The sequence below is a fragment of the Gymnodraco acuticeps genome, unplaced genomic scaffold (assembly GCF_902827175.1).
Source record: "Gymnodraco acuticeps unplaced genomic scaffold, fGymAcu1.1, whole genome shotgun sequence".
Taxonomy (NCBI): domain Eukaryota; kingdom Metazoa; phylum Chordata; class Actinopteri; order Perciformes; family Bathydraconidae; genus Gymnodraco; species Gymnodraco acuticeps.
In genome coordinates this window covers 318,680-338,727 of record NW_022990271.1, presented here as the reverse complement: position 1 = coordinate 338,727, position 20,048 = coordinate 318,680, and the positions used below count along the sequence as shown (strand labels likewise).

At 42.8% G+C, this 20,048-nt stretch overlaps 1 protein-coding gene across 2 annotated transcripts in view; it reads right to left on the bottom strand.

The window, feature by feature from the left end:
* mpped2a (metallophosphoesterase domain containing 2a) overlaps window positions 1–20,048 on the bottom strand; it is a 60,523-nt gene that overhangs the window by 17,209 nt on the left and 23,266 nt on the right. For both annotated transcript variants that reach the window (XM_034221334.1, XM_034221335.1), the window contains exon 4: window positions 17,394–17,619. In XM_034221334.1, the coding sequence (XP_034077225.1) occupies window positions 17,394–17,619 (226 nt within the window). The remainder of the gene's footprint in view (window positions 1–17,393; window positions 17,620–20,048) is intronic.

The following is a 20,048-nucleotide window of genomic DNA, read 5'->3' as shown; positions in this document are numbered from 1 at the left end:
TCGTGTGGCTCTCTAATTAAAGCTGACGCTGCCACTGAAGCCCGCCAGCCCCCGCGTCAAAGGTCACCACGCAACCGCAAGCAGGTAGCCAGCCAATGTGAAACAGGCTGAAAGGCAAGCAGCCTCTCCACCTCCTTAACCTGTCCTCCTCCCCCACTGGTCTCTGCTACTTCTTTTCTTCCTCTACCTCTTCTCTCCGTGAAGAGAAAACACCCGCCTGCACACATTTATCCACTCAATGACATGGGAGAAGAAGAATAGAGGCCGAATAGAAAAGTAGGAATGAGGGAGGGGAGGAAGAGAAAAGGCTTTTCAGCATATAGGAAGCTTGCACTTCAGAGCCCTTTCAGCGCAATGAAAGAGCGAGGACCTCGCTGCAAGGCTGCAAGGCCGGCATCGGAAGGCCAAACAAGTCACGAGACAAATAAATAGTATGAGAGGTAACTTTGCTGTATAACCCTCGTATGAATGATCCAATGGTCTGTTCACCAAAACAAAAGCGTGCTGTTGAACTTTGACTGTCCATTCTTTTAAAGCAAAGTGGAACCGGACCTCGTGTGTTTTCCTGGTAAGAAAAAAAGCTGGGGCTGTCTGAGGGATCAGAAGCGTTGAAGAAAGCCATTCATCATGATGGAAAAAAAAAGGTCTCACCCATAGAGTAAAGAGTCCCTCGTTGTATTTGGTCAAGTACAAGTTAACCAGAGTCACATGGACTCAGAGGTCTCTTGTTTACAGCCAGGGTTATAGCAGCACGTCAGGAGGTCAGACACTGCAGAGGAGGGGAGTCAACAGCCTGGTCACTTTCCAGTCTGTTTCTGTGCTGCTCAGCCTTCTGAACACGAGGAACTGCTGGCTGTCAGCATCCACCTCTCTTTCCCGCTGCCTAGAAAACACTCACGCTTTGAGGTCGCTTCCAGGAGTTGATTGGGGTTACATGCTCACTCCAAACAATCTGCACTGCTGCTCTTTTCTTGAGGCCTATTTGATATGACCAAACAAATACAAACTGACACACTGAGTGATTACACAATTGTAATGTATTGTAACAGATATGATGATTTTGAAAATTGGAAACAACCATCCCTAGCGGGGCTTTTGTATCAGCATCAATATAGAGAATACCATTTAGGAAGTAGAAATGAGTAAATAGAAAAAAAGACACCTAAAATCTACAGGTCTTGTTCTTGTTATTTGGGCCGGGTATGATTTGACAAAAATATGATGATCTCATTTAATCATTTGTTATAAAAGAAGCCAAAATCTCTTGTACTACACATTATGTAAAAAGAAGATTCTTGCAGAAAAGATATAAATCTGCTTATCTGATAAAAGAATAATAAACATTGTGTAGGTATTTTTTAATGTTTATTTTATTAGCTTTTCTTTTTAATGACTGATTTTAAATGCCATTTTCTTAATCTCTTTCATTTTTTGTAAAGCACTTTGAATTGCCTTGTGTTGAAAAGTGCTATATACATAAACTTGCCTTGCCTTGCCTTGCCTACCAAAAGTATGTTTGCACAATATGCAGCTAAAATCTTGCAGAACACCTCATTTCTGTGAAAGCTCATAAAAAAGACAAAAGACTTGGAGCTTGAATCTGAATATCCTAGCAAGACACACGTCTACACTTTCACGCTGGAACCAAAAATAGCTGAAGGTGGGTTGCATTTCCTTTTAGCCTGGCGTTAAGTGTCTCGCTGGGGATGGATGGATGTGTCTCATACTTGAAGAAAGAAATTGCGAGCTTCAAGATAAAAGATAGAAACCACATTAGGTGAAAAGAGAGCCAGATCTATACATTCACCTCACAACAGACAAAGAAAAAGATGCACTCAAGCAGCTTTTTATCCATTAGTTTCTGTACGTTTGGTCACACGTGTAGAATAAGAAGAGACAGCTCTTTACGTCTGTCTCCATGTGTCCCCATCAAAGGGACACGGAGCCTCGAATCGCAGAGCGTCAACTGAGCCCATCACATTCAAACACACACACTCATACACACACAAGCGCAAAGCCTCAGGAGTGATTACCTCCCAGCCGGGGGCCTTAAAGGCCCTGACACACCAACCCGATTTTGGGAGTCAGAGGCCGTCAGAGGCAGTCGGGCATTTGCGGCGCCGTAGTCAGGTTGGTGTGTCCCGCACCGTCTGCCGTGACAGGCCTTATTTGGACTGCCTGACCCGATGCATGGCCGATTCAACATGTTGAATCGGCCATGCATCGGGTCAGGCAGTCGGACCAAGCAATCACTCTAATTGGCTGTTCAGCTAGCGAATCAGAAGCGAAACGGAAGTGAGGGACGTAAACAAACGATTTAAGAAGTCACACATGTTGCCAACTTGGCGACTTTGTCGTTAAATTCGGCGGCTTTCCAAACCCTACTTATTTTTGTCAAAAGCGACTAACGACTGATCTAACGACTTGTAATGGTGTTATTAGGGACTTTTCTGGTGTTTGGAGACTCACGTATTGTTCTGCAGTTAACGAGCTGCCGTGAGCCCCTCAGCCCTCCCATAGTACTGACAGGCGCGCAGACTCACAGTTGCCTCCCGCAGCAGCTCAGCTGCAGTCAGAGCAGAGAGGAGACAGCCACACTCTCCCGCTTCGAGAAAGCTCCAGTCACTTAATCACCTCGTCCACTGTGTGTGTGCCTCTCTGTGACAAGCTAAACATCCACGTAGGTCATCATGTCACAGTCTAAACTGTATTCATAAAAGTACAGAAAGGAGTGGGAATCAAACCCTGAGTTTAAAGGATGGTTGAAGCCATTTATTGGAGATGACACACGGGCATACTATACTGCCTTTATTGTAAGGGATATTTCTACTAAAAACTACTCAAACTATTTCTACTTTCTACTATAATACATGATAAAATATGTCTTGATTATATTTTGTAGTGTTCGGAATCTTCAAAGTTAACTGAAGTTATCAAATAAATGTAATGTAAAACTGAATCAAACCATAAACAAGGTGGCTTGTTGGGATTACTATATATATATAGTAATCCCAACAGGCCACCTTGTTTATGGTTAATAATATATATATATATTAATGCTGTCAAAATTATCGCGTTAACAGCGTTAATTAATGTTTTTAATTAATTGCATTAAAAATATTTAACGCATTTAACGCATGTGCAGAATGGCTCGCCCCATACATCCCACCAGTGGCAGCGCCAGGGTATGGCTGGGGTAGGCTACACCCATACCAAGAAATGGCTTAGCCCCACCATGAAAAATGATGTTAAAGTAAGCAAAATAAAGTCTGCCAACTCGCGCCGAGAATTGCACAGACAGCAGTTAGTAAGATTGATTTCAGTAGCCACTTGTCTGGAAATACCGAAGACCAGAAACGGTTTTGAAAACTTTTGTCACGTAGTGATCGTCTTTTCAATAGAACATCTTTGATGTCTTCTGGCCAATCAGAATCAAGATAACGGCGTGGTGTTGTTGCAGGAAGTCCCGACGGAGAATACTTTTGCTGTAGTACAGGGGTGCACATAACTGGTACGCAGGTTATGTGCGTAATCTCTCTGAAATGCGTACCGTCACTTGTGTCACAAAGCGCATTTGCGTACCGACGTACTTGTGAAGCTTTTCCAGTAGGCGGTTAGATCACCGGACGACAGAGTCGGTCTCCGTGTGCACAGACAGGGCTGCTGTTAACGTCGGTCTGTACAACGGAATTGTGCCAAAACTACGCCAACCGGCTGCGGAGGGAGACTCCCCCCCTTCACTGGAGCTAAAACAGCTAATCACAACGTTCACACTCTGTGGTCACGAAGTACTCCACTAGCCCCCCCCCCCCCCCCCGTCGACTTTCCTGAAGTACTCCCCCGTTGATAGAAATCATCACGTAATGAATTAAGACCCCACGGTTTGATGATTGATAGGCAGGGGCGGATCTACCGGGGTGGCAACTGCCACCCTAAACAATAGCCTTGCCACTCCAGCTGCCACCCCAGTTGGCATCTTTGTTTTGAAAGAAAAGTTGTGGCTCATCGGACATTTATGAGAGAAAGTCTCTAATGTCCGAGTGCAAGTGAATGCAGCACAAGATGCACGTCATGTAACCCCTCCCCCGGTCCTGGCGCGAGAGTGGAAATATGATTGGTGGCGAATTCACTTGAACGTGGGAACGGCGCAAAACGAGAAGCCTTTCGGAACCAAGCACTAAAGGAATGAGGTATTTGCGGTCTACAATGACAGAGAAGAGACTGTCAAGTTTGGCTGTACTCAGCATTGAATCAAAACGCACTACAGCTGTTGATCTTAATAAGTTTGTGAGGCGTTTTGCTGAACAAAATAGTAATCGCCGCATTCAGCTGTAATAGACATGTCAACTTGTTGCTCTGCTCACGGATGAGTCGATGAGAATAACAAACTGTTAAGATGATGACCTTGTATGCGTGTATATATATTTTTCTTTGAGGGGGTCTGCCCCCAAAAAACAGTTTTAAGTCCTGAGAAAGTAAAATAAGACGGTGTGTAAAACTACACTGCCCAGCCAACAGAAAGTAACCACTTTGATTGAACTAGGCCAGTAGGTAAGGACCTTCCACTGGATAATAACTGCAGCGATGTTTTAGCTGAATACACGTTTTTTAACCCTAACTGATGCAGTTAGTCACTTCTTTAATGTTTGTTCTTTCTGATGTAAAGTCAAGGTTGAAACTGTATATCAATAATGATATAATTACTTGTTTTTCAAATTTGAAGGAGGGTGAGCAAGCATCTTGATGAACATTCATCATTAACTCCTCCAAAAAATATAGTTTATTCAATAATAAATGAATATGTGAATCATAACAGTTCTTCACTATATCTGTAAAGCGTCTTTGAGCACCTGTAAAAACGCTGACAAATTAAATCTATTATTATTTATTAACAGTGATTGACAGCTGATATGAATACTATGATTGGTAATATTATCATATTCATTCAGACAAACATCGATGAGACAGTTAATTAATGTACTTATTGCAGCAGTCTGTATATATTTGGTACTCCTGCTGGTCTAAGAGTGAGACAAACTCATTCAGTTATTGTTCAGTTAAAATTCATTAAATTACATCTGCCACCTTATAAGGCTTTACTGATGTGCCACAATAATATCACCTATGTGATTGAGTTAAAATATTAATATTGTGGCTTTCCAAGTTAACATTGATTGTAGGGGTGTAACGGTTCACAAACATTTAGGTTCGGTACGTACCTCGGTTTTTAGGTCACGGTTCGGTTCGGTACGTTTTCGGTACAGCAGAAAAAATTATCACAAAACATTAAAAAAAAAATTAAAATTATTATTAAACTGTGACTAATGTATTCAAATAAATACAAAATATAGTAAAAATAAACATTAAGGTGCAGCATTTCGATGAACTGAAATAATCTGTATTTGAACTGTACTGTACTAGTACTTAAGCAGCCAGCTTGACATTAGGACTTGCTTGTCATTGTATTTTCATGTTGTTTAAAGAAAGATGAACTTGCTGGCACTAACAATGTCTCCTGCTGTGGAGAACACCCTCTCTAGGGACAGTGGCAGCAGATACAGCCAGGTAGCGCTTTGCTAACATGGCAACATAAGGATATTTGGCGTTTGTAATAGCTTTGGCTTGGTCTGAACTCTTTGCGAGTGGTGGAGGCTTACATGCTAGCGGGAGTTGGGTTTGCACTTCAGTCTTTTTTCTTTTGGTACCGGTGATATTCACATTCGGGTGATGCCTTTTCAAATGAGTTTGATGTATTGCCAGCCGCGTAACCAATGTTAGTTGAACAATGCCGACAAACAGCTTTGGTTCGGTCCACCTGTCTTTGTCCGTCATCCTTGTACGTAACTGCGAAACCAAAATGTTCCCAAACCGGAGACTTCAATGATGCTGGAGGATTTTCGAGCTCAACTTTATCTGCGTTCGCCATTTCCTCAAAGTACTGACTACATTTGAATGCATCCCTGTGACCAGCTCTCATAGTATGCCTCTCGTCCAATGAAATGACTTGGTCGCTCTATGATATAGATTACTTCCAGAAAGTTGTTCATGTTCTCAATTTTTTACGTTTAACGCTATATTCGTTCGGTACACACGTGTACCGAACCGAAGGGCCCGTACCGAATAATTTCAGTACGGGTACGTGTACCGTTACACCCCTAATTGATTGATATGATTGCGATTTAAATCAGCATATACTTCTGTCAGGGGATGCCACCCCTCAAAATCTCCTGCCACCCTCTTGCCACCTCATGAATATTTGTCTAGATCCGCCCCTGTTGATAGGTGCTCTCTTTCATTTTGACACACAGAATTGTTTTACAATAAACATGTTAAATGGATATATCCACCTTCTTTCATTTATCTTTCCATTCCCACAACAATATACATAAAGAAATGGCATATTTTGGACATAGTTCGAATGGTGATTAATCATGATTAATTCAGTTTTAAGCTGTGATTAATCTGATTAAAAATTGTAATCGTTTGACAGCCCTAATTTATATATATATCTGCATTATTTTATCCCACTTTATGCTTTGCTCTTGCTGCTTATTTTACACTGATTTTATATCTTATTTCTTACTGATGTAAAGCACTTTGAACTGCAATCCCCTGTATGAAAGGTGCGATACAAATAAAGTTATTATTATTATTCAGATGGATGTTTCTGCGTCTCTGTTCATTCTCCCATTATCCTCCTCAATCTGCCTAGAAGTATTTTAATGTTGTAGCTGTTACTATAACCAGGGGTGCACATAACTTGTTTGCCCTGGTTCTCCAAGGAGCACCTGGGGATGTTGCTTGGTGCTCATCCTTAAAATGAAATAAACCGTAACTTTTGAGGGGGTCTTGACTTTATTTGCCAGACAAACAGCACTGAACACACATGCAGAGGTGAACACAGAACACACATGCAGAGGCGAACACTGAACACACATGTAGAGGTGAACACAGAACACACATGCAGAGGTGAACACAGAACACACATGCAGAGGTGAACACAAGACAACATTAGCACGACCAGTAATCAAGCTGTCATCACTACCCTCCTGACTGTTCTCCTCACTGTCTTCCTCTCTGTCAGACATGGTAGCTGATGATGTAGGCCTACTTCTTTCTCTCTGGTTGAGTCTGTGATTAGCTGCTTGCATCCACAAGTCAACAGCTGGTTTTGGGTCGAAAGTCTCTGTTGTCATCTTAGACAAGTGGATGTAATCAAATAAGTATGTGAACATAACCAATAACTTACCATAGCCAATAACAAATGAATGTAACTTGTTTTATTTGTGTTGTTCATTCATATCTTATTTTACCTTAACATTTATTTATGCATTTTTTTTGTATCTCTCCAGTTTTAAAGGATTTTTTTGGTTACTGTCCTATAGTATACATTGGAATGATTTCAAACCTGTTTATCCCAATAATTATAAAGGAGTGCCTTGGAAATATGTGTTTACATACATTGTGACTAAACCGTTTGAACTTAGACTAAAGTGAACTATCTAAACACTCAGTCCTTTACCTCACTGAGCTGTAGTATCAGCCTCTCAGTCTGACTGGAGAGGACTCTCCCTCCACATCATTGTAGAAACATCTTCTTCTTCCGTTAGAGCAGCTAGCACCAGATGCTAATAACAACAGCGCCGGTACCGGTGCGCCCTCCCTCTCTCACTCGCACTTTGGCTGTGAGCTGCGGGCGCCAGATAAGCCAACATCCCCCATTTTCATCACTTACAGCACCCATCGTACAGGGCAAATGAAACGTGTAACCGGGGTGAAAAGGGTGTTACATTTACTTAATTATGAATGTTGTTACATCAAGACCGAAAATTAGGATGAGCCCCAACAGTCAAACATGTTTTTTTCCCTCACAGAGCTGCCAGCGCAGCGCCTTCACAGATCTGGCGCCCTAGGCGAACATCTATAACGCCAGTGCTACGGACCAACCCGGAGTTCATATGCAACTCGCAAATATCTTTCTCTCTCTCCTCTCTCTCTCTCAATGTTGGTACGCAAATGCGCCTTTTTTCAAATGACCCGGTGCTCTTTTTTTGGCGGAGGTGCGCATGCGCACCTGCGCACCAGTTATGTGCAGCCCTGACTATAACCAATACTAATGCTAGGGCTGCAACTGACAGTTATGTAGGCACATTGTTATTGTTTCTTATCGCTAACCCCTCTTATGGCTGATAGCTCCAGTGCCGCACTTAACATGTTTTCGATGGACGAGAGGGAAATGGAACGCACACGCTATTTGTTGTTGTTTATATCACGCAGTCTGTTCTTCTTCTCTGTCTTCCGGTTGTTGCCTCTTTTGAATGACGAATACACACTACCGCCGCCTGCTGGTAAGGAGAGTTATTGCCACTCATGCACTGAAGTCTTTGCGGTGTGTTCCCGTGCGACACATGGCCAAGACGCAGGAGGACACGGCGACGCAACAGTCGGCGTCGGCTTCGGCGAGTTCTCTGGTGTCTGCTTGGTGTGTCAGGGCCTTTGTGTATTGTAACCACAGTCTGTCCACACTGTCAGGGACAAACACCGATCTGACCTCAGAGCAGCCAACACTCTGCTACACATCTAGAGAGCAGAAACAAACCCGCTGAACACAGCTGTCTCTCTCCATCAGTCTCTGAGCGCTCAGTTTTTGGTTCACATCACACAAAAAGGTGGGAAACCGTCACAGGAGACTGTCAGACTAAAGACCAACACAAACTCAACACAGAGACAAGCAGAGCAGGATGTCAAATTAACTACACAGAGGATTTGTATAAGCCAAGCAGACAAATGGCCTCAAAAGAAGGTTCAACGTTCCAATCTAAACTATAAATCAACAGTCAAAAATCCAGAGATGTTAATGACAAACTAAATGATTTGTTATCATTATATTTATATAGTTCTACTATTGGATCAAAGGTGTCAAGAAAATGTCCACAAAGTCCTTGTTTGTGTAAAAATGAATTAGGAAAAAGGGATTGGAAATAGAGTGCAACAAAGCAAAGGACGTTTTCTTACTGCTGTGAGTTTCTTTAAGTTTTCCTGTGTAAGAGAATAATCTGGACATTATACTAAAAGGACTGTTTCTTGGAGGCTTGCAAACACAGGAAGCCTCCAACCTGAGTGATGTGATTCCACACTGTCAGAAGCCATGACGAATGGATTCACTCCTTCTGCGTCACGAGAAAGACACATCGACCAAACAAAAACTGGACAAGGGCTGCTTTTAAAAAGAAAAAAAAGAGCAAATGTGAACACCAGACTAAATGACTTTTTTCCAGAGACTCTCGTGTTGTGGCCTGGATCTTTTGGCTGTGTCAGCCTTTTCAGGCCTGACAGAGTGTGATGGAGCTGCGACCCGTCGTGAGGCAGACCTCTGGCTGCCTGGCCGGTGACTGATGCACACCAGGCCGCGGAGGAGAGCTTTATTAAACGACGACGAGGAGCCATCACTCTCCCTCTGACGCATTGGGGGCTCACCTTGGGGTGGGAGGCGACGGGGGGGAAGGAGGAGTCAAGGGAGGTGTGAAATATTTAATCCATTTGTATGAACAGACCTTTGCTAAGACGTACATCGTTTGTTGGATTCTTTCTCTCTCAAAACGTGCTTGTGACTGTGTGTGTGTGCATATGGGACTGTCTCTGTGTGTGTGTGTGTGTGTGTGAGTCATTTAGCAGGGACCGCTGTGAGTCGACATACTGCAGAGCGAGCGTGCGATGACAAATCCATCACTTAACCCTCTCATTCAATCCTTTGACACACACTGAAAAATGCTACACGCACATACACAATCAACACACACATGCTACACTTGCAGACCTTGACAGCCTGCGAGAACAAAACCGCCAACGCACACCTCCTCCTCCTCCTCCTCCTCCTCCTAGCCTTCATCAGCAGCTGCAGGAGGCTCCAAACAGTCTGAACATCCCTCATCTGTGAGCACCCACCTGCAGCCGCAGCAGCACCCAAAGGTGCAGCAAGTAGGGCCAACAACAACAGCAGAAATACACACATTAAAAACCACACACACACAGCAGTGTCCACAATGATCCGGCCACAGTAACAGATGCTTGACGATCTCCATGTTATGCTCCATTAAGTAAAGGTGTCACATTTGAACATCAATAAATCATTATCTCATTCATCTTGAAACATGGCTGTAATTAATGTGACACGGCTGTCGACTGAAAACATTTCATTTCCCATAACGTAAAAATAAAAAGGCTTTTTTTTGTAGCTCGACAACCATTCTTTATTTTGTTTCCTTTGGAACCAAAGCTTGTTAAACCTTGTAAACGTCCGCATGGGATAAATAAATACATATTGATTCAGCTACAAAACTGTAATGTTATTTCTTATCTACATAAGTCCTGAATCAATATTTAAGACAAACAATTACCGTCTGCCTGGATTCTAGAGGGAATCAGGCGCCGAGTGTTTTTCTATAGCACCAAATAATAATCTCTGTCTATTACAATTGTACATCCAACACTGGATTTAAATTAATAAATACAAATATCCCTGCAGGAAATAAAGAAATGTTTCTTGGGTGGCAAATACAAACTATTTGTATCCACTACATGTCTTTTTTCCAACCATAGTTGGCATTTCAGAAGCTCAGAAAGTTTGACTTTAACTTTCTGCAGAGTGAAATAAGCCCTTGACTTCTTGGTGACGGACATTTGTCAGGACCCATTGCCTCATCGAGGTAACGCTGCCATGTGCTCCCACTATGTGAGAGAAAACAGTTTGTCTCACTCAGCGTGTGTGTGTGTGTGTGTGTGTGTGTGTGTGTGTGTGTCTGGTGGGCAGACTGCCAACACAAACTGACAGCGGATGGCGCCGGCAAAGAGGTGATGAGGGGTGATTAAGCATTATGTGTATAAACATAATAAATACAATGATGTGAATATATTAGTTATCTTTTACAAATAAAGATTATTCACATAATGATTTGAAAGTCCATGACTTTGGCCTTCAGCAACTATATTTAAAAAAAGAAAAAGGCTAATTTCAACAAAGAGAAAAATCTTTAAAATCATTTAAAATAACCTTAAAAAGGTGAGTAGACCTGTGGCCGGATTTTCAAGGAAAGGTAACTCTTTGAATGGAAGTGTGCATCACTTCTTTGAATATTTGTTTGTCTAGCGCTGGCTAGACAGAAACGTTAGAGTTCGCTGTGGAGATGGGAGATGTCCAAATAAAGTTAATACCTTGGATTTTAAGCTGCAGTTTTGTTATGTAGTTTATAACAAGGACACAATTAGTTATTGTCCGACAAGAGAAAAGAGTGTTTTTAAACATTTTTTTGTATTATTTTTCCCAGAAGTAAACCATCATGTACTCTTTGGCCACGAAGTGAAGACGGAGAGAGACGGAGAGACGAATAGACGGAGGACGGGAAATTATTCCAGAGGAAAACAAACCTCACTGATTTCTGCCTGATATTTATACACCACCGCTGTGCTTAGCTCCCTCCCACACCACACACACACCACACACACACACAACACACACACACTACACACACACACACACACACACACACACACACACACACACACACACACACACACACACACACACACACACACACACACACACACACACACACACACACACACACACACACACACACACACACACACACACACACAACACCACACACACACACACACACACACACACACACACACACACACACACACACACACACACACACACACACACACACACACACACACACACACACACACACACACACACACACACACACACACACACACACACACACACACACACACACACACACACGACCTTTACAGTGAGAAAGGAATACATGAATAAAACTAAAATCTGTAAATGACAAATCTGCATTTGGCCCTCCAGGTTTCCCTCGGGGCGAGTTTCAGAGAGTCAAATGAGGGCAGTTGGATTTAATCTGCCGCCCCGGGAATGCACACACACAAATGACACATACATGCACACAAAGGCAAGCCAGCGGGCTGATTTGCTATTAAACAGACCAACCAAACATTGATTTTCATTTCATTTGCTAACAGGAACAAAAGTTATTACTGTGAGGAAAGAGAAGAGGAGAAGAATACAAATATGACCGGAAATGAGGAGCAAGGAGAAAAGTATTGAGTCAATGGAATAGGAGAGAATCTCAAAGCAGAATTAAAAGAGTTGATATGACACGAAAGGAAGCGACTCCCCAGTGGACGGCGCAGAGGAAAAGAGAGGAGAGCAGGGAGGATCAGGGGAGGCAGCAGCAAGTTTGACCTTGGTCCAAGGAGTTAAGCTGCGGTCAAGTCAAGAATCACAAAACGTGTTAATCCCCACAGAGCGCCTTTCCTCTCTGCTCCTACTGCTCTGGTCTGTTTCAGTCAGCAGAGCTTATCGGAGACGGCAACACCAGCAGGATATCTGGGAGCCGCCTGACCGGTCACTCCCTCTATTATTGATGTTTGTGTGTGGGATTATTTGATGATTCATTTCAATTGATTTATAATTTAGTCGCATAACTGAAAATGATGTCTTTAGGTCCGCATGTTTAGTGTGATATTGAAAGCCAATATCAAATCTTACTTGGGTTACAATGATTGAAAAGAAAAATAAACAGAACAAAGTTAGACAGGGACTTTTTGGGAATATTTGGGATGGCCAATTAGTTATTCTGCCTTAGTGTAGGGATGGGTATTGGAAAACTGTGCCAAGTCTTCCAATACCTTACAATCATCTCCGTGAATATGGATGCTTTGCTATAGTTGCGTGTGAACAAATACATAGCAACACGCGCAGTCTGTATCATGTTTGGGAACAGCGCTATGGCGAAGAAAGCATACACTATAATTAGTTCAAGCTCTAATGTGTAAGAATGATTATTTGGCAATGGTTTCATAATGTGTTCAATTGCAATAAATGTTGTTTTCGGCCAAAAACAGGTTATGAATATGTCCTGTTCTAACACTAGCTTTGAGCAGCTTATAACAAACAATTACTAGAAACTAGAAATGATAAGATCATTTTTTTATATCAGAGAAAATATTTAAATAAAATAATGTAATGTGTGTTTTATGGAACTGGCCACTAAAGAAAACAACAACCAACGACAAACTTATAACATATTTACCTCTAAGTAATCTTTTTCCAACCAACAATTTGTTAGGAATATATAATAAAAACGATATTGATACCATACCATACATTCCCATTTAGTGTGTAGAGTGTATAATGTGTAGAGACCTGGTCACACTTTTTAAAAACAGCTACACTCTTAGACCCGACGTGTTTTGCACCAGCTGTTCTGATCCACTGGAACGACACTCAACTTTTTAGCAAAACACTGAAATCTTGCATTAAAGCAGTGGATCAAAGACGGAAGATTAAAAAGAAGTTAAATGGGTTCCAAGTTCAGAGAAAAGGACTCAAGAGTTTTACTTTCCTCCGAAATGGTGTTCCCTGGAGCAGAAAGAGCTAACGACGTGAATAAAACCTTCAGCTCCTTTTAAGAGAGGCTTGACTGACAAGGTGCAGAAGCCTGACATCTTTGCAGTGTGTGTGTGTGTGTGTGTGTGTGTGTGTGTGTGTGTGTGTGTGTGTGTGTGCGCTTGTGAGAAGAGGAGGTTTAGGTATTCGGTCTGTTAAGCATCTGTCATTAAACGGTGTGTGTTGTGTGTCTTTCATGCTACACTGCTTTCACTCCAAGCAGAAGTGAAAAGGGTCAGAGGAGAGTTGGAGAAGTGGTGAGAATTGTAATTTTGAAAATGATCTTATTTGATATAAGATGGAAAGATATTTCCTACTGCTTAATGTAGTAAGGATGTTTATGTTCATGTTCCAGTACCTGATTTCTGAAGAAACTACTCGTCTGAATCAGAGCAGACTGTTTGCACATCAACACTTTGTACAAGAGATAGACAGAAAGACAATAACATGATCAACACACTTTTGACATGATCATAATAAAAGAAGTCATTTAAAATATCTAGTTCTTATCACTATCCTAAAGTCACCTGATTTGCTACTACTATCAACTCTAAATGTTTCCCCCCGCAATCAATTCTCCGTGTAAGATTTACAACATCTGGGGCAGTTTTTCAGACTCTCTGGTGAGATGGATGAACTGAGGCAACTTGTTGGACACATATTTAACCAAAAAGCTTGGTTCAAATCCGCCTCAGTCCCTGAAGAGTGGAGCAGAGAACAGGCTTTACTTCCTCTGCTTCAGAAGATACAATGTTGGAACTATCAGCGTGGGAAAGAGCAGATTTTCACTGATTTGATCTAAAACTATGTTTCATTTGTGTGTGCTTCTTTAGGCCTGAAGGACACAGATGTGTGCAATTGTACTGAATTAACTGTTACTCAGTCGTATTTAAAAATGTTTTGCTGTGAATGGCCATATGCTGTACAGAAAACCTGCTGCAAATAAAACATGGATTATGTTTGAAAGGCGCTGCAGCAGAAGACCTTTAAAAACAGACATTTAAATGATGGATTGATAAGAAAAGAATGGCTGGAGCAGTGATGGGTGAAGGGTGTGAAGTTGCTTATCAGTCAATCAGAGCGGGATGTTTCCTCCATCTTGTGCACAGCTGTAACCTGCTGCTGCTTCCTATGATACCCGAGAGAAAATGTCATACGGCCCGTCCACACAGCAGCTTTTGGCGATTTGTCCACCGCTTCCAGCGCGTCTCCGCCCATTGACTTTGAATGGGGATGACGTCACTTTCCCTCGCTTGTCGCCGAACTGCATTGTGGGGGGGCGAGGCGAAGATTTCCAGGATGTTCAGGATTCCAAAGTTGAAGAATGTTCAACTTTTGAGGCTGAGCTGGAAGCGACAGCCAATCAGATCCGTTTATGCAAATCTGACAGTTCAAGCGCTAGCCAATCAAACCGCGTGCAAGCTGGGAGAACCAGTCCCGCAGTTCATTTCTATATTCCACAAAAATGGAGGAGAACTTAGTTATTGCGGTAGCAAATCACCCGGTTCTTTATGACCAGTCCCTATTTACTTACCGGGATACAAACCGGAGGAACCAGGCATGGAGGGAGGTGGCAGAGACAGTGGGGGAAACTGGTAGGTTTTCGCTTGTTTGCGGATTTTATATGCAGTTTACTTCGTTGCTAGCAAGCATAGACAGTATCATTAGCCCGCATGGAATGTAGCATAAAATAGCACCATAAACATTAATCTCATAAATGTTCAAAATGTTAAAAAAAGAAATAGTGGAGAAGAACCGGGGTTTTTTGCTTTGTATGTCGGGGGCGGGAGATTCATGTGATTGGTTGTTGGTCGTGAAATCCCCAAGCTTTCAGACACGCCCAGCTCCAAGATTCTCAAGATTTTTGAAAAGCTGCTGTGCGGACGACGTGCCGTTAGTCCTTCCTGCTATGGAGGTACAAGTAAACTGACTAATTAGTCCAGTTGGTATGTTATGCAAAACACAATTAATATTCTTAGCGTGATGTAAGAGGAGGTGTGGGGAGAATATTAAAGTTGTGTTTTCTCATACTTGTTTGATAATCTAAAACTATTGTGGCTCTTGCAGGATCTATTGGCTCTGAAGTGCTGCACCTTTACTGGGCCAAGGTTGTCATAGAAAGGACCAAGGTAAAGGTCTTGTTTCAAAGCCACGTAGGCCAGCACTGCTCTGCTCCCTGTCTCCTGTGTGGAAGGACAGCAGCAGCAGCAGAGGAGGCCACTGCAGCGTTTATCAGCTGGTAGTTACACGCTACATTTCCTGAGTGATGCTGTCGCGGCGCGTCCTGCAGCAGCAGAGCGCTGAGGGGCTCCGAGGAGCTCGCCCACCCAGGCGGCGAGAAGCTGAGCTGCTGATGAAGTGAGGGGTCGCTGCAGGGCTAAGTGAGACCTCACACTGGACCAGCAGGCCAGACCTCGGGCCACCATGGCATATGGGTGTGAAGGAGGTGAGGAAGCTGAGGAGGCATTGTGGGGGGGAAGGGGGCACCCAAGCTGTCCTCTCCGCCTCTCACGAGACCCCAAGCTGTCACAACAGATATTTACCAGCCCTCACACTAAACACCCACCAGGGAGAGGGGGGCAGCATCCTTCCTCTTTCAAACAGAGGGATGGAAAGCAGGAAGTATGGAGGACACAATAAGTCATCTCTCCTTCCTGCCGCTGTGATGTCTGAATGCCGGGTCGCTGTCCTCTGCTACTCCTGAAGCCCGGCTGCAGACCTGCTAGTGATAGCCACTGGGAGGATGAAGGTGCGACCTAATACTTATTATAGGTCTGGAGCTGACTTGTGAGGGAACCAGTGTACACAGAGAGCAGAGGGAGTCACAGCCGGACAGGAAGTGACACACTCCACCGGTCACGCTGCAGAACACACAGCTGCAGAGCAGGAGGGCAGAGGGCACACCGAGAGACTCTCCAAATACTGTACGGCCACAAGGGCTCACACTGAACTACAGGGAGTCTCTCGTGGACTAAAGCTGGAGAATCGAGCAAAGAGGGAGCAAATCATCAGCGCCAGTCATGGATACTTTCTACTGCAGAGAAATGATGCTGAGTCAATGAATAGATTAGATAGGCATAAAGAGAAAATAAAATTGCTCTAGATTTATCATTAAATGCACATGTTTGCTTCATTGATTTTGAGGAGATGCTTTGTATTTCATTCTATATATATTGTTCAGAATGCGTGAGAAATTTCATGAAGGGCTGCAACAACCAAGGAATGTTTTAATCGGTTATTCATGAACTAATCCCAGATTCTCAATATTCAAGGTCTTATTTGATCAATCCAAATGTATTCAGTATATAGTATATATATTCATTAACACTGAGTACCGTTCTCTAGCATTATAAGCATTATAGAGAAAGACATTTTGACCGAACATTAGTGAACGCAGCTGTGATCTCAGGAGCTTTCTTCAATCTTGACTACAAGCTCTTTCTCTGCAAAAACACTTCACACTCCGCCTGCTTCTGTCTGTTGAATACATGCTGCTTACACCCCCCCTCTACCAAACATCCCCCCCCCCCATCCTGCTCTTCACTTTTTCCACACCCGAGAGCCTATTGACCGGGTGTCCCAGTACCACGCGTATCACTTAACCTCGCGTCAAAACACAGGTGTAACGTAAGCCCGGGGAGCAGGCGAAGGTCCCGAGCTCATAAAGAAATGTGCGAGCTGGAGTAGCACCCTGCGTGTAAGAAGGGCCCCTCTTTGAGAGCCGAGTGCAGGGTTACTGCAGCGAGGGCAGCTGGAAGGCAGCCAGACACTGAAAGAGGCACACCTTCACCTCGGGGATCCGCAACACAACGGCACAGAAATACGACTCGGCGGTAATGAAAAGCAGAAAGTAATGAGAGCATTTTTAAATGGAGGGCATAAAAAGGAAGGTTGCTGCTCTTACCAGGGCGCCCCGTATATCCGGAATCCCTTTATGGTGACGTCCGAGTCGTGCAGGTACACACAGTTTGAGAGGAGCGTCTGCACATCGTCAAAGTCCTCGGGTTTGAGTTTGGATACGGAGGGGAATCGGTAGTAATCCTGCTTGACCAGCTCGGCCATAAAGTCCTTATCAAAGGTCAGCTCGTGGTTGCCGGCGATCACCACCTTGAACTCGTACGGGAGGCCACCTGAGGGAGATCAGAGGGAGAGGGGTGTGAGCTGGAGTCTCAAATCCACATATTTATCCACACGTTATGGCAAGAATTTCCACAGCGCTGACATTTGCTTAATATACCTCTTACCTGAAGCAACCATTTGCTGTTCAGGTGAAGTTAAACATATGAGGAAAAAGAAAGAAAATAATTACATGTCTGTGCACACGCTGACTGAAGACACAGAACTCTGTATCACGAAGCCCTGTATAACTATTTAACCAACACATTGGTAAATATTGACTACCATCCAAAACAAATGTAGTCTTTTGCCTTTTTATTATGGTTGCAATATTTGAAGAATGAAGATGATTGCTGTCTGTGATAAAACGGCACCAATACATTTATACGGTGATATCCCATTCCTGAAAACATTGGTTTGATTCGCACATAATACAAATGTGTTGCTTGATACAAGTATTTCTGAATCCACATTTCTCCAGGTTTTTCATACTGCTTGTTGTGAACTAAGTATGGATATTATTGAGCGTTCATTAAATCTGCAGAATATTGATTATTAAAGATGGAAACGGATTCCTAGCACACTGCAGATTGTGCAGCGCTGTCCTCCTTTAAGCAGAAGAGTACTTTATAAAATCACAAAGGGCTTGTACTGTTCCACTTGGCTGTCCTGGTATTGTGTACATGGAGCATACACCCTCCTCAGGAGCTCCCTGTATATCTAACCCAGAGCACAGATCAGGACTGTAGTGAAACCTCTCTCAGACAGTCAGAGTTTACAGCACAGCTGACGGCTCTGCTTGACCCCTGCAGACCACCGTACATGTCCGCAGACACCGGGCGGCTGCAGGAAGCATGAACCTGAACTAAATACAGAAGAACATCTATTACAATTCTCATCCCCTCATCTTTCAACTTCGGCTGTGCCCTTTTCGCTCGGCTGTCTGGTCATTTGTCCCGGTTCCCCTTCGCTATCAAGAAACAGACCTACTACTTTATTCCAGCAGATTGAGCACTCGAAGCTCTGGCCTTCATCCCCCCTCCATTCTTTCCCCCTCTCCTTTATTCTATGTTTTACGCTTTCAGTGGATTCTGTTACTTTCTTTTTTTGCATTGCCTGAATGTTCTGTATAGGTATCTACAGGCTTTATTAATGTGTATAGTTTGATTAATCAGATTTCTTTCTAGAGGATCTATTCTATCTATTACTAGCTACAAAATATCAGCAAATTGTAAAAAAGTTGAAACTAAAATAAACCCGTTTTCTCGCCTGACAAATGCTTTTTTTTCAACTCGTATTTTTTGCTGATCATGAAATAATACAACAAAATAGTCAATACTCAAAAGAGGGAATTCGAACTTGAAAAAAAAGATATATAGCTGGCATTTAGCAAAGGTTTACCAGATGAAATATTTGTAAGAACAATTCACGGATATTGTACAGACTATTGCATTATTATTTGCAGAATCGATTCTCCTACAAATGGAGTTGAACTGACAGGAAAGTATTGGTCTCAGAAACATTAGATATCCCCTTCCGCTCTGTAACGTCTTGCTCCGCCTATAGCAAAAGGTTATGATGCATGCCAGGAGGGCATATTGAATAATATGTTGAATAAAGAATCCAATATAACGTTGAAGAAAAAAGCTTTTTGAGTCATGCCAGAAAGTGGGAGAAAAGATGTAAACTCATGAACTGCTCAATTCTGCAGCGGTCAAGTTCGCAATTGGAAATAAAGATAAAAGAAACTGAATAGAATATAAATGCAATCAGGATACGCTGGCTCTATGCAGATCTATTAAAACGTTCCCCCTGCTTCCATCTAAAGTGTGTGTGTGTGAGAGAGTGTGTGTTCTCTAATGCTGAAAATGAAAGAATCATGGTTCCCCGGTCTACAGGTTTCATTCCCGCTCCTCTAAATTAGCTCTTGTCGCGTCTCAGGATCATAAATTCCAGTCTAACCTTATATGAGAGCCCGTCTCTCAGTCCCCCAGCACTCTAACTGGATCACACAGCATTTATACACACATACAGACACACACACGCACACACACAACAGCAAGCGAATCATCCTCCCCACCAGCAGGCAGGGAAAATATGGGGGAAAACATAATTACCATCAAACAACTCCATCCCCATTACTCTACTGGGAATCTCTACTGCTTTTTATTGCCACCGTGATACATCTTACCTCTGGCTGCTGGAGTCATACACACAGATTTATTTCCTATCCCTCGCCCACTAAAGGTATGAAAGAAAAAACTAAGAAAAAAAATGACGTTTTCTCAAACCTCTGGAAATGTAGACTTTCAGAAGTGAAAAGATCGAAAATGGAAAAGATTCTAGTTTCAATGTAATAACTGAGGTCACGTGATAATTGTAACCACTATATAAATGTCAATATATATAATTATGGCGCTCTAATGAGGATGTGATAATCACA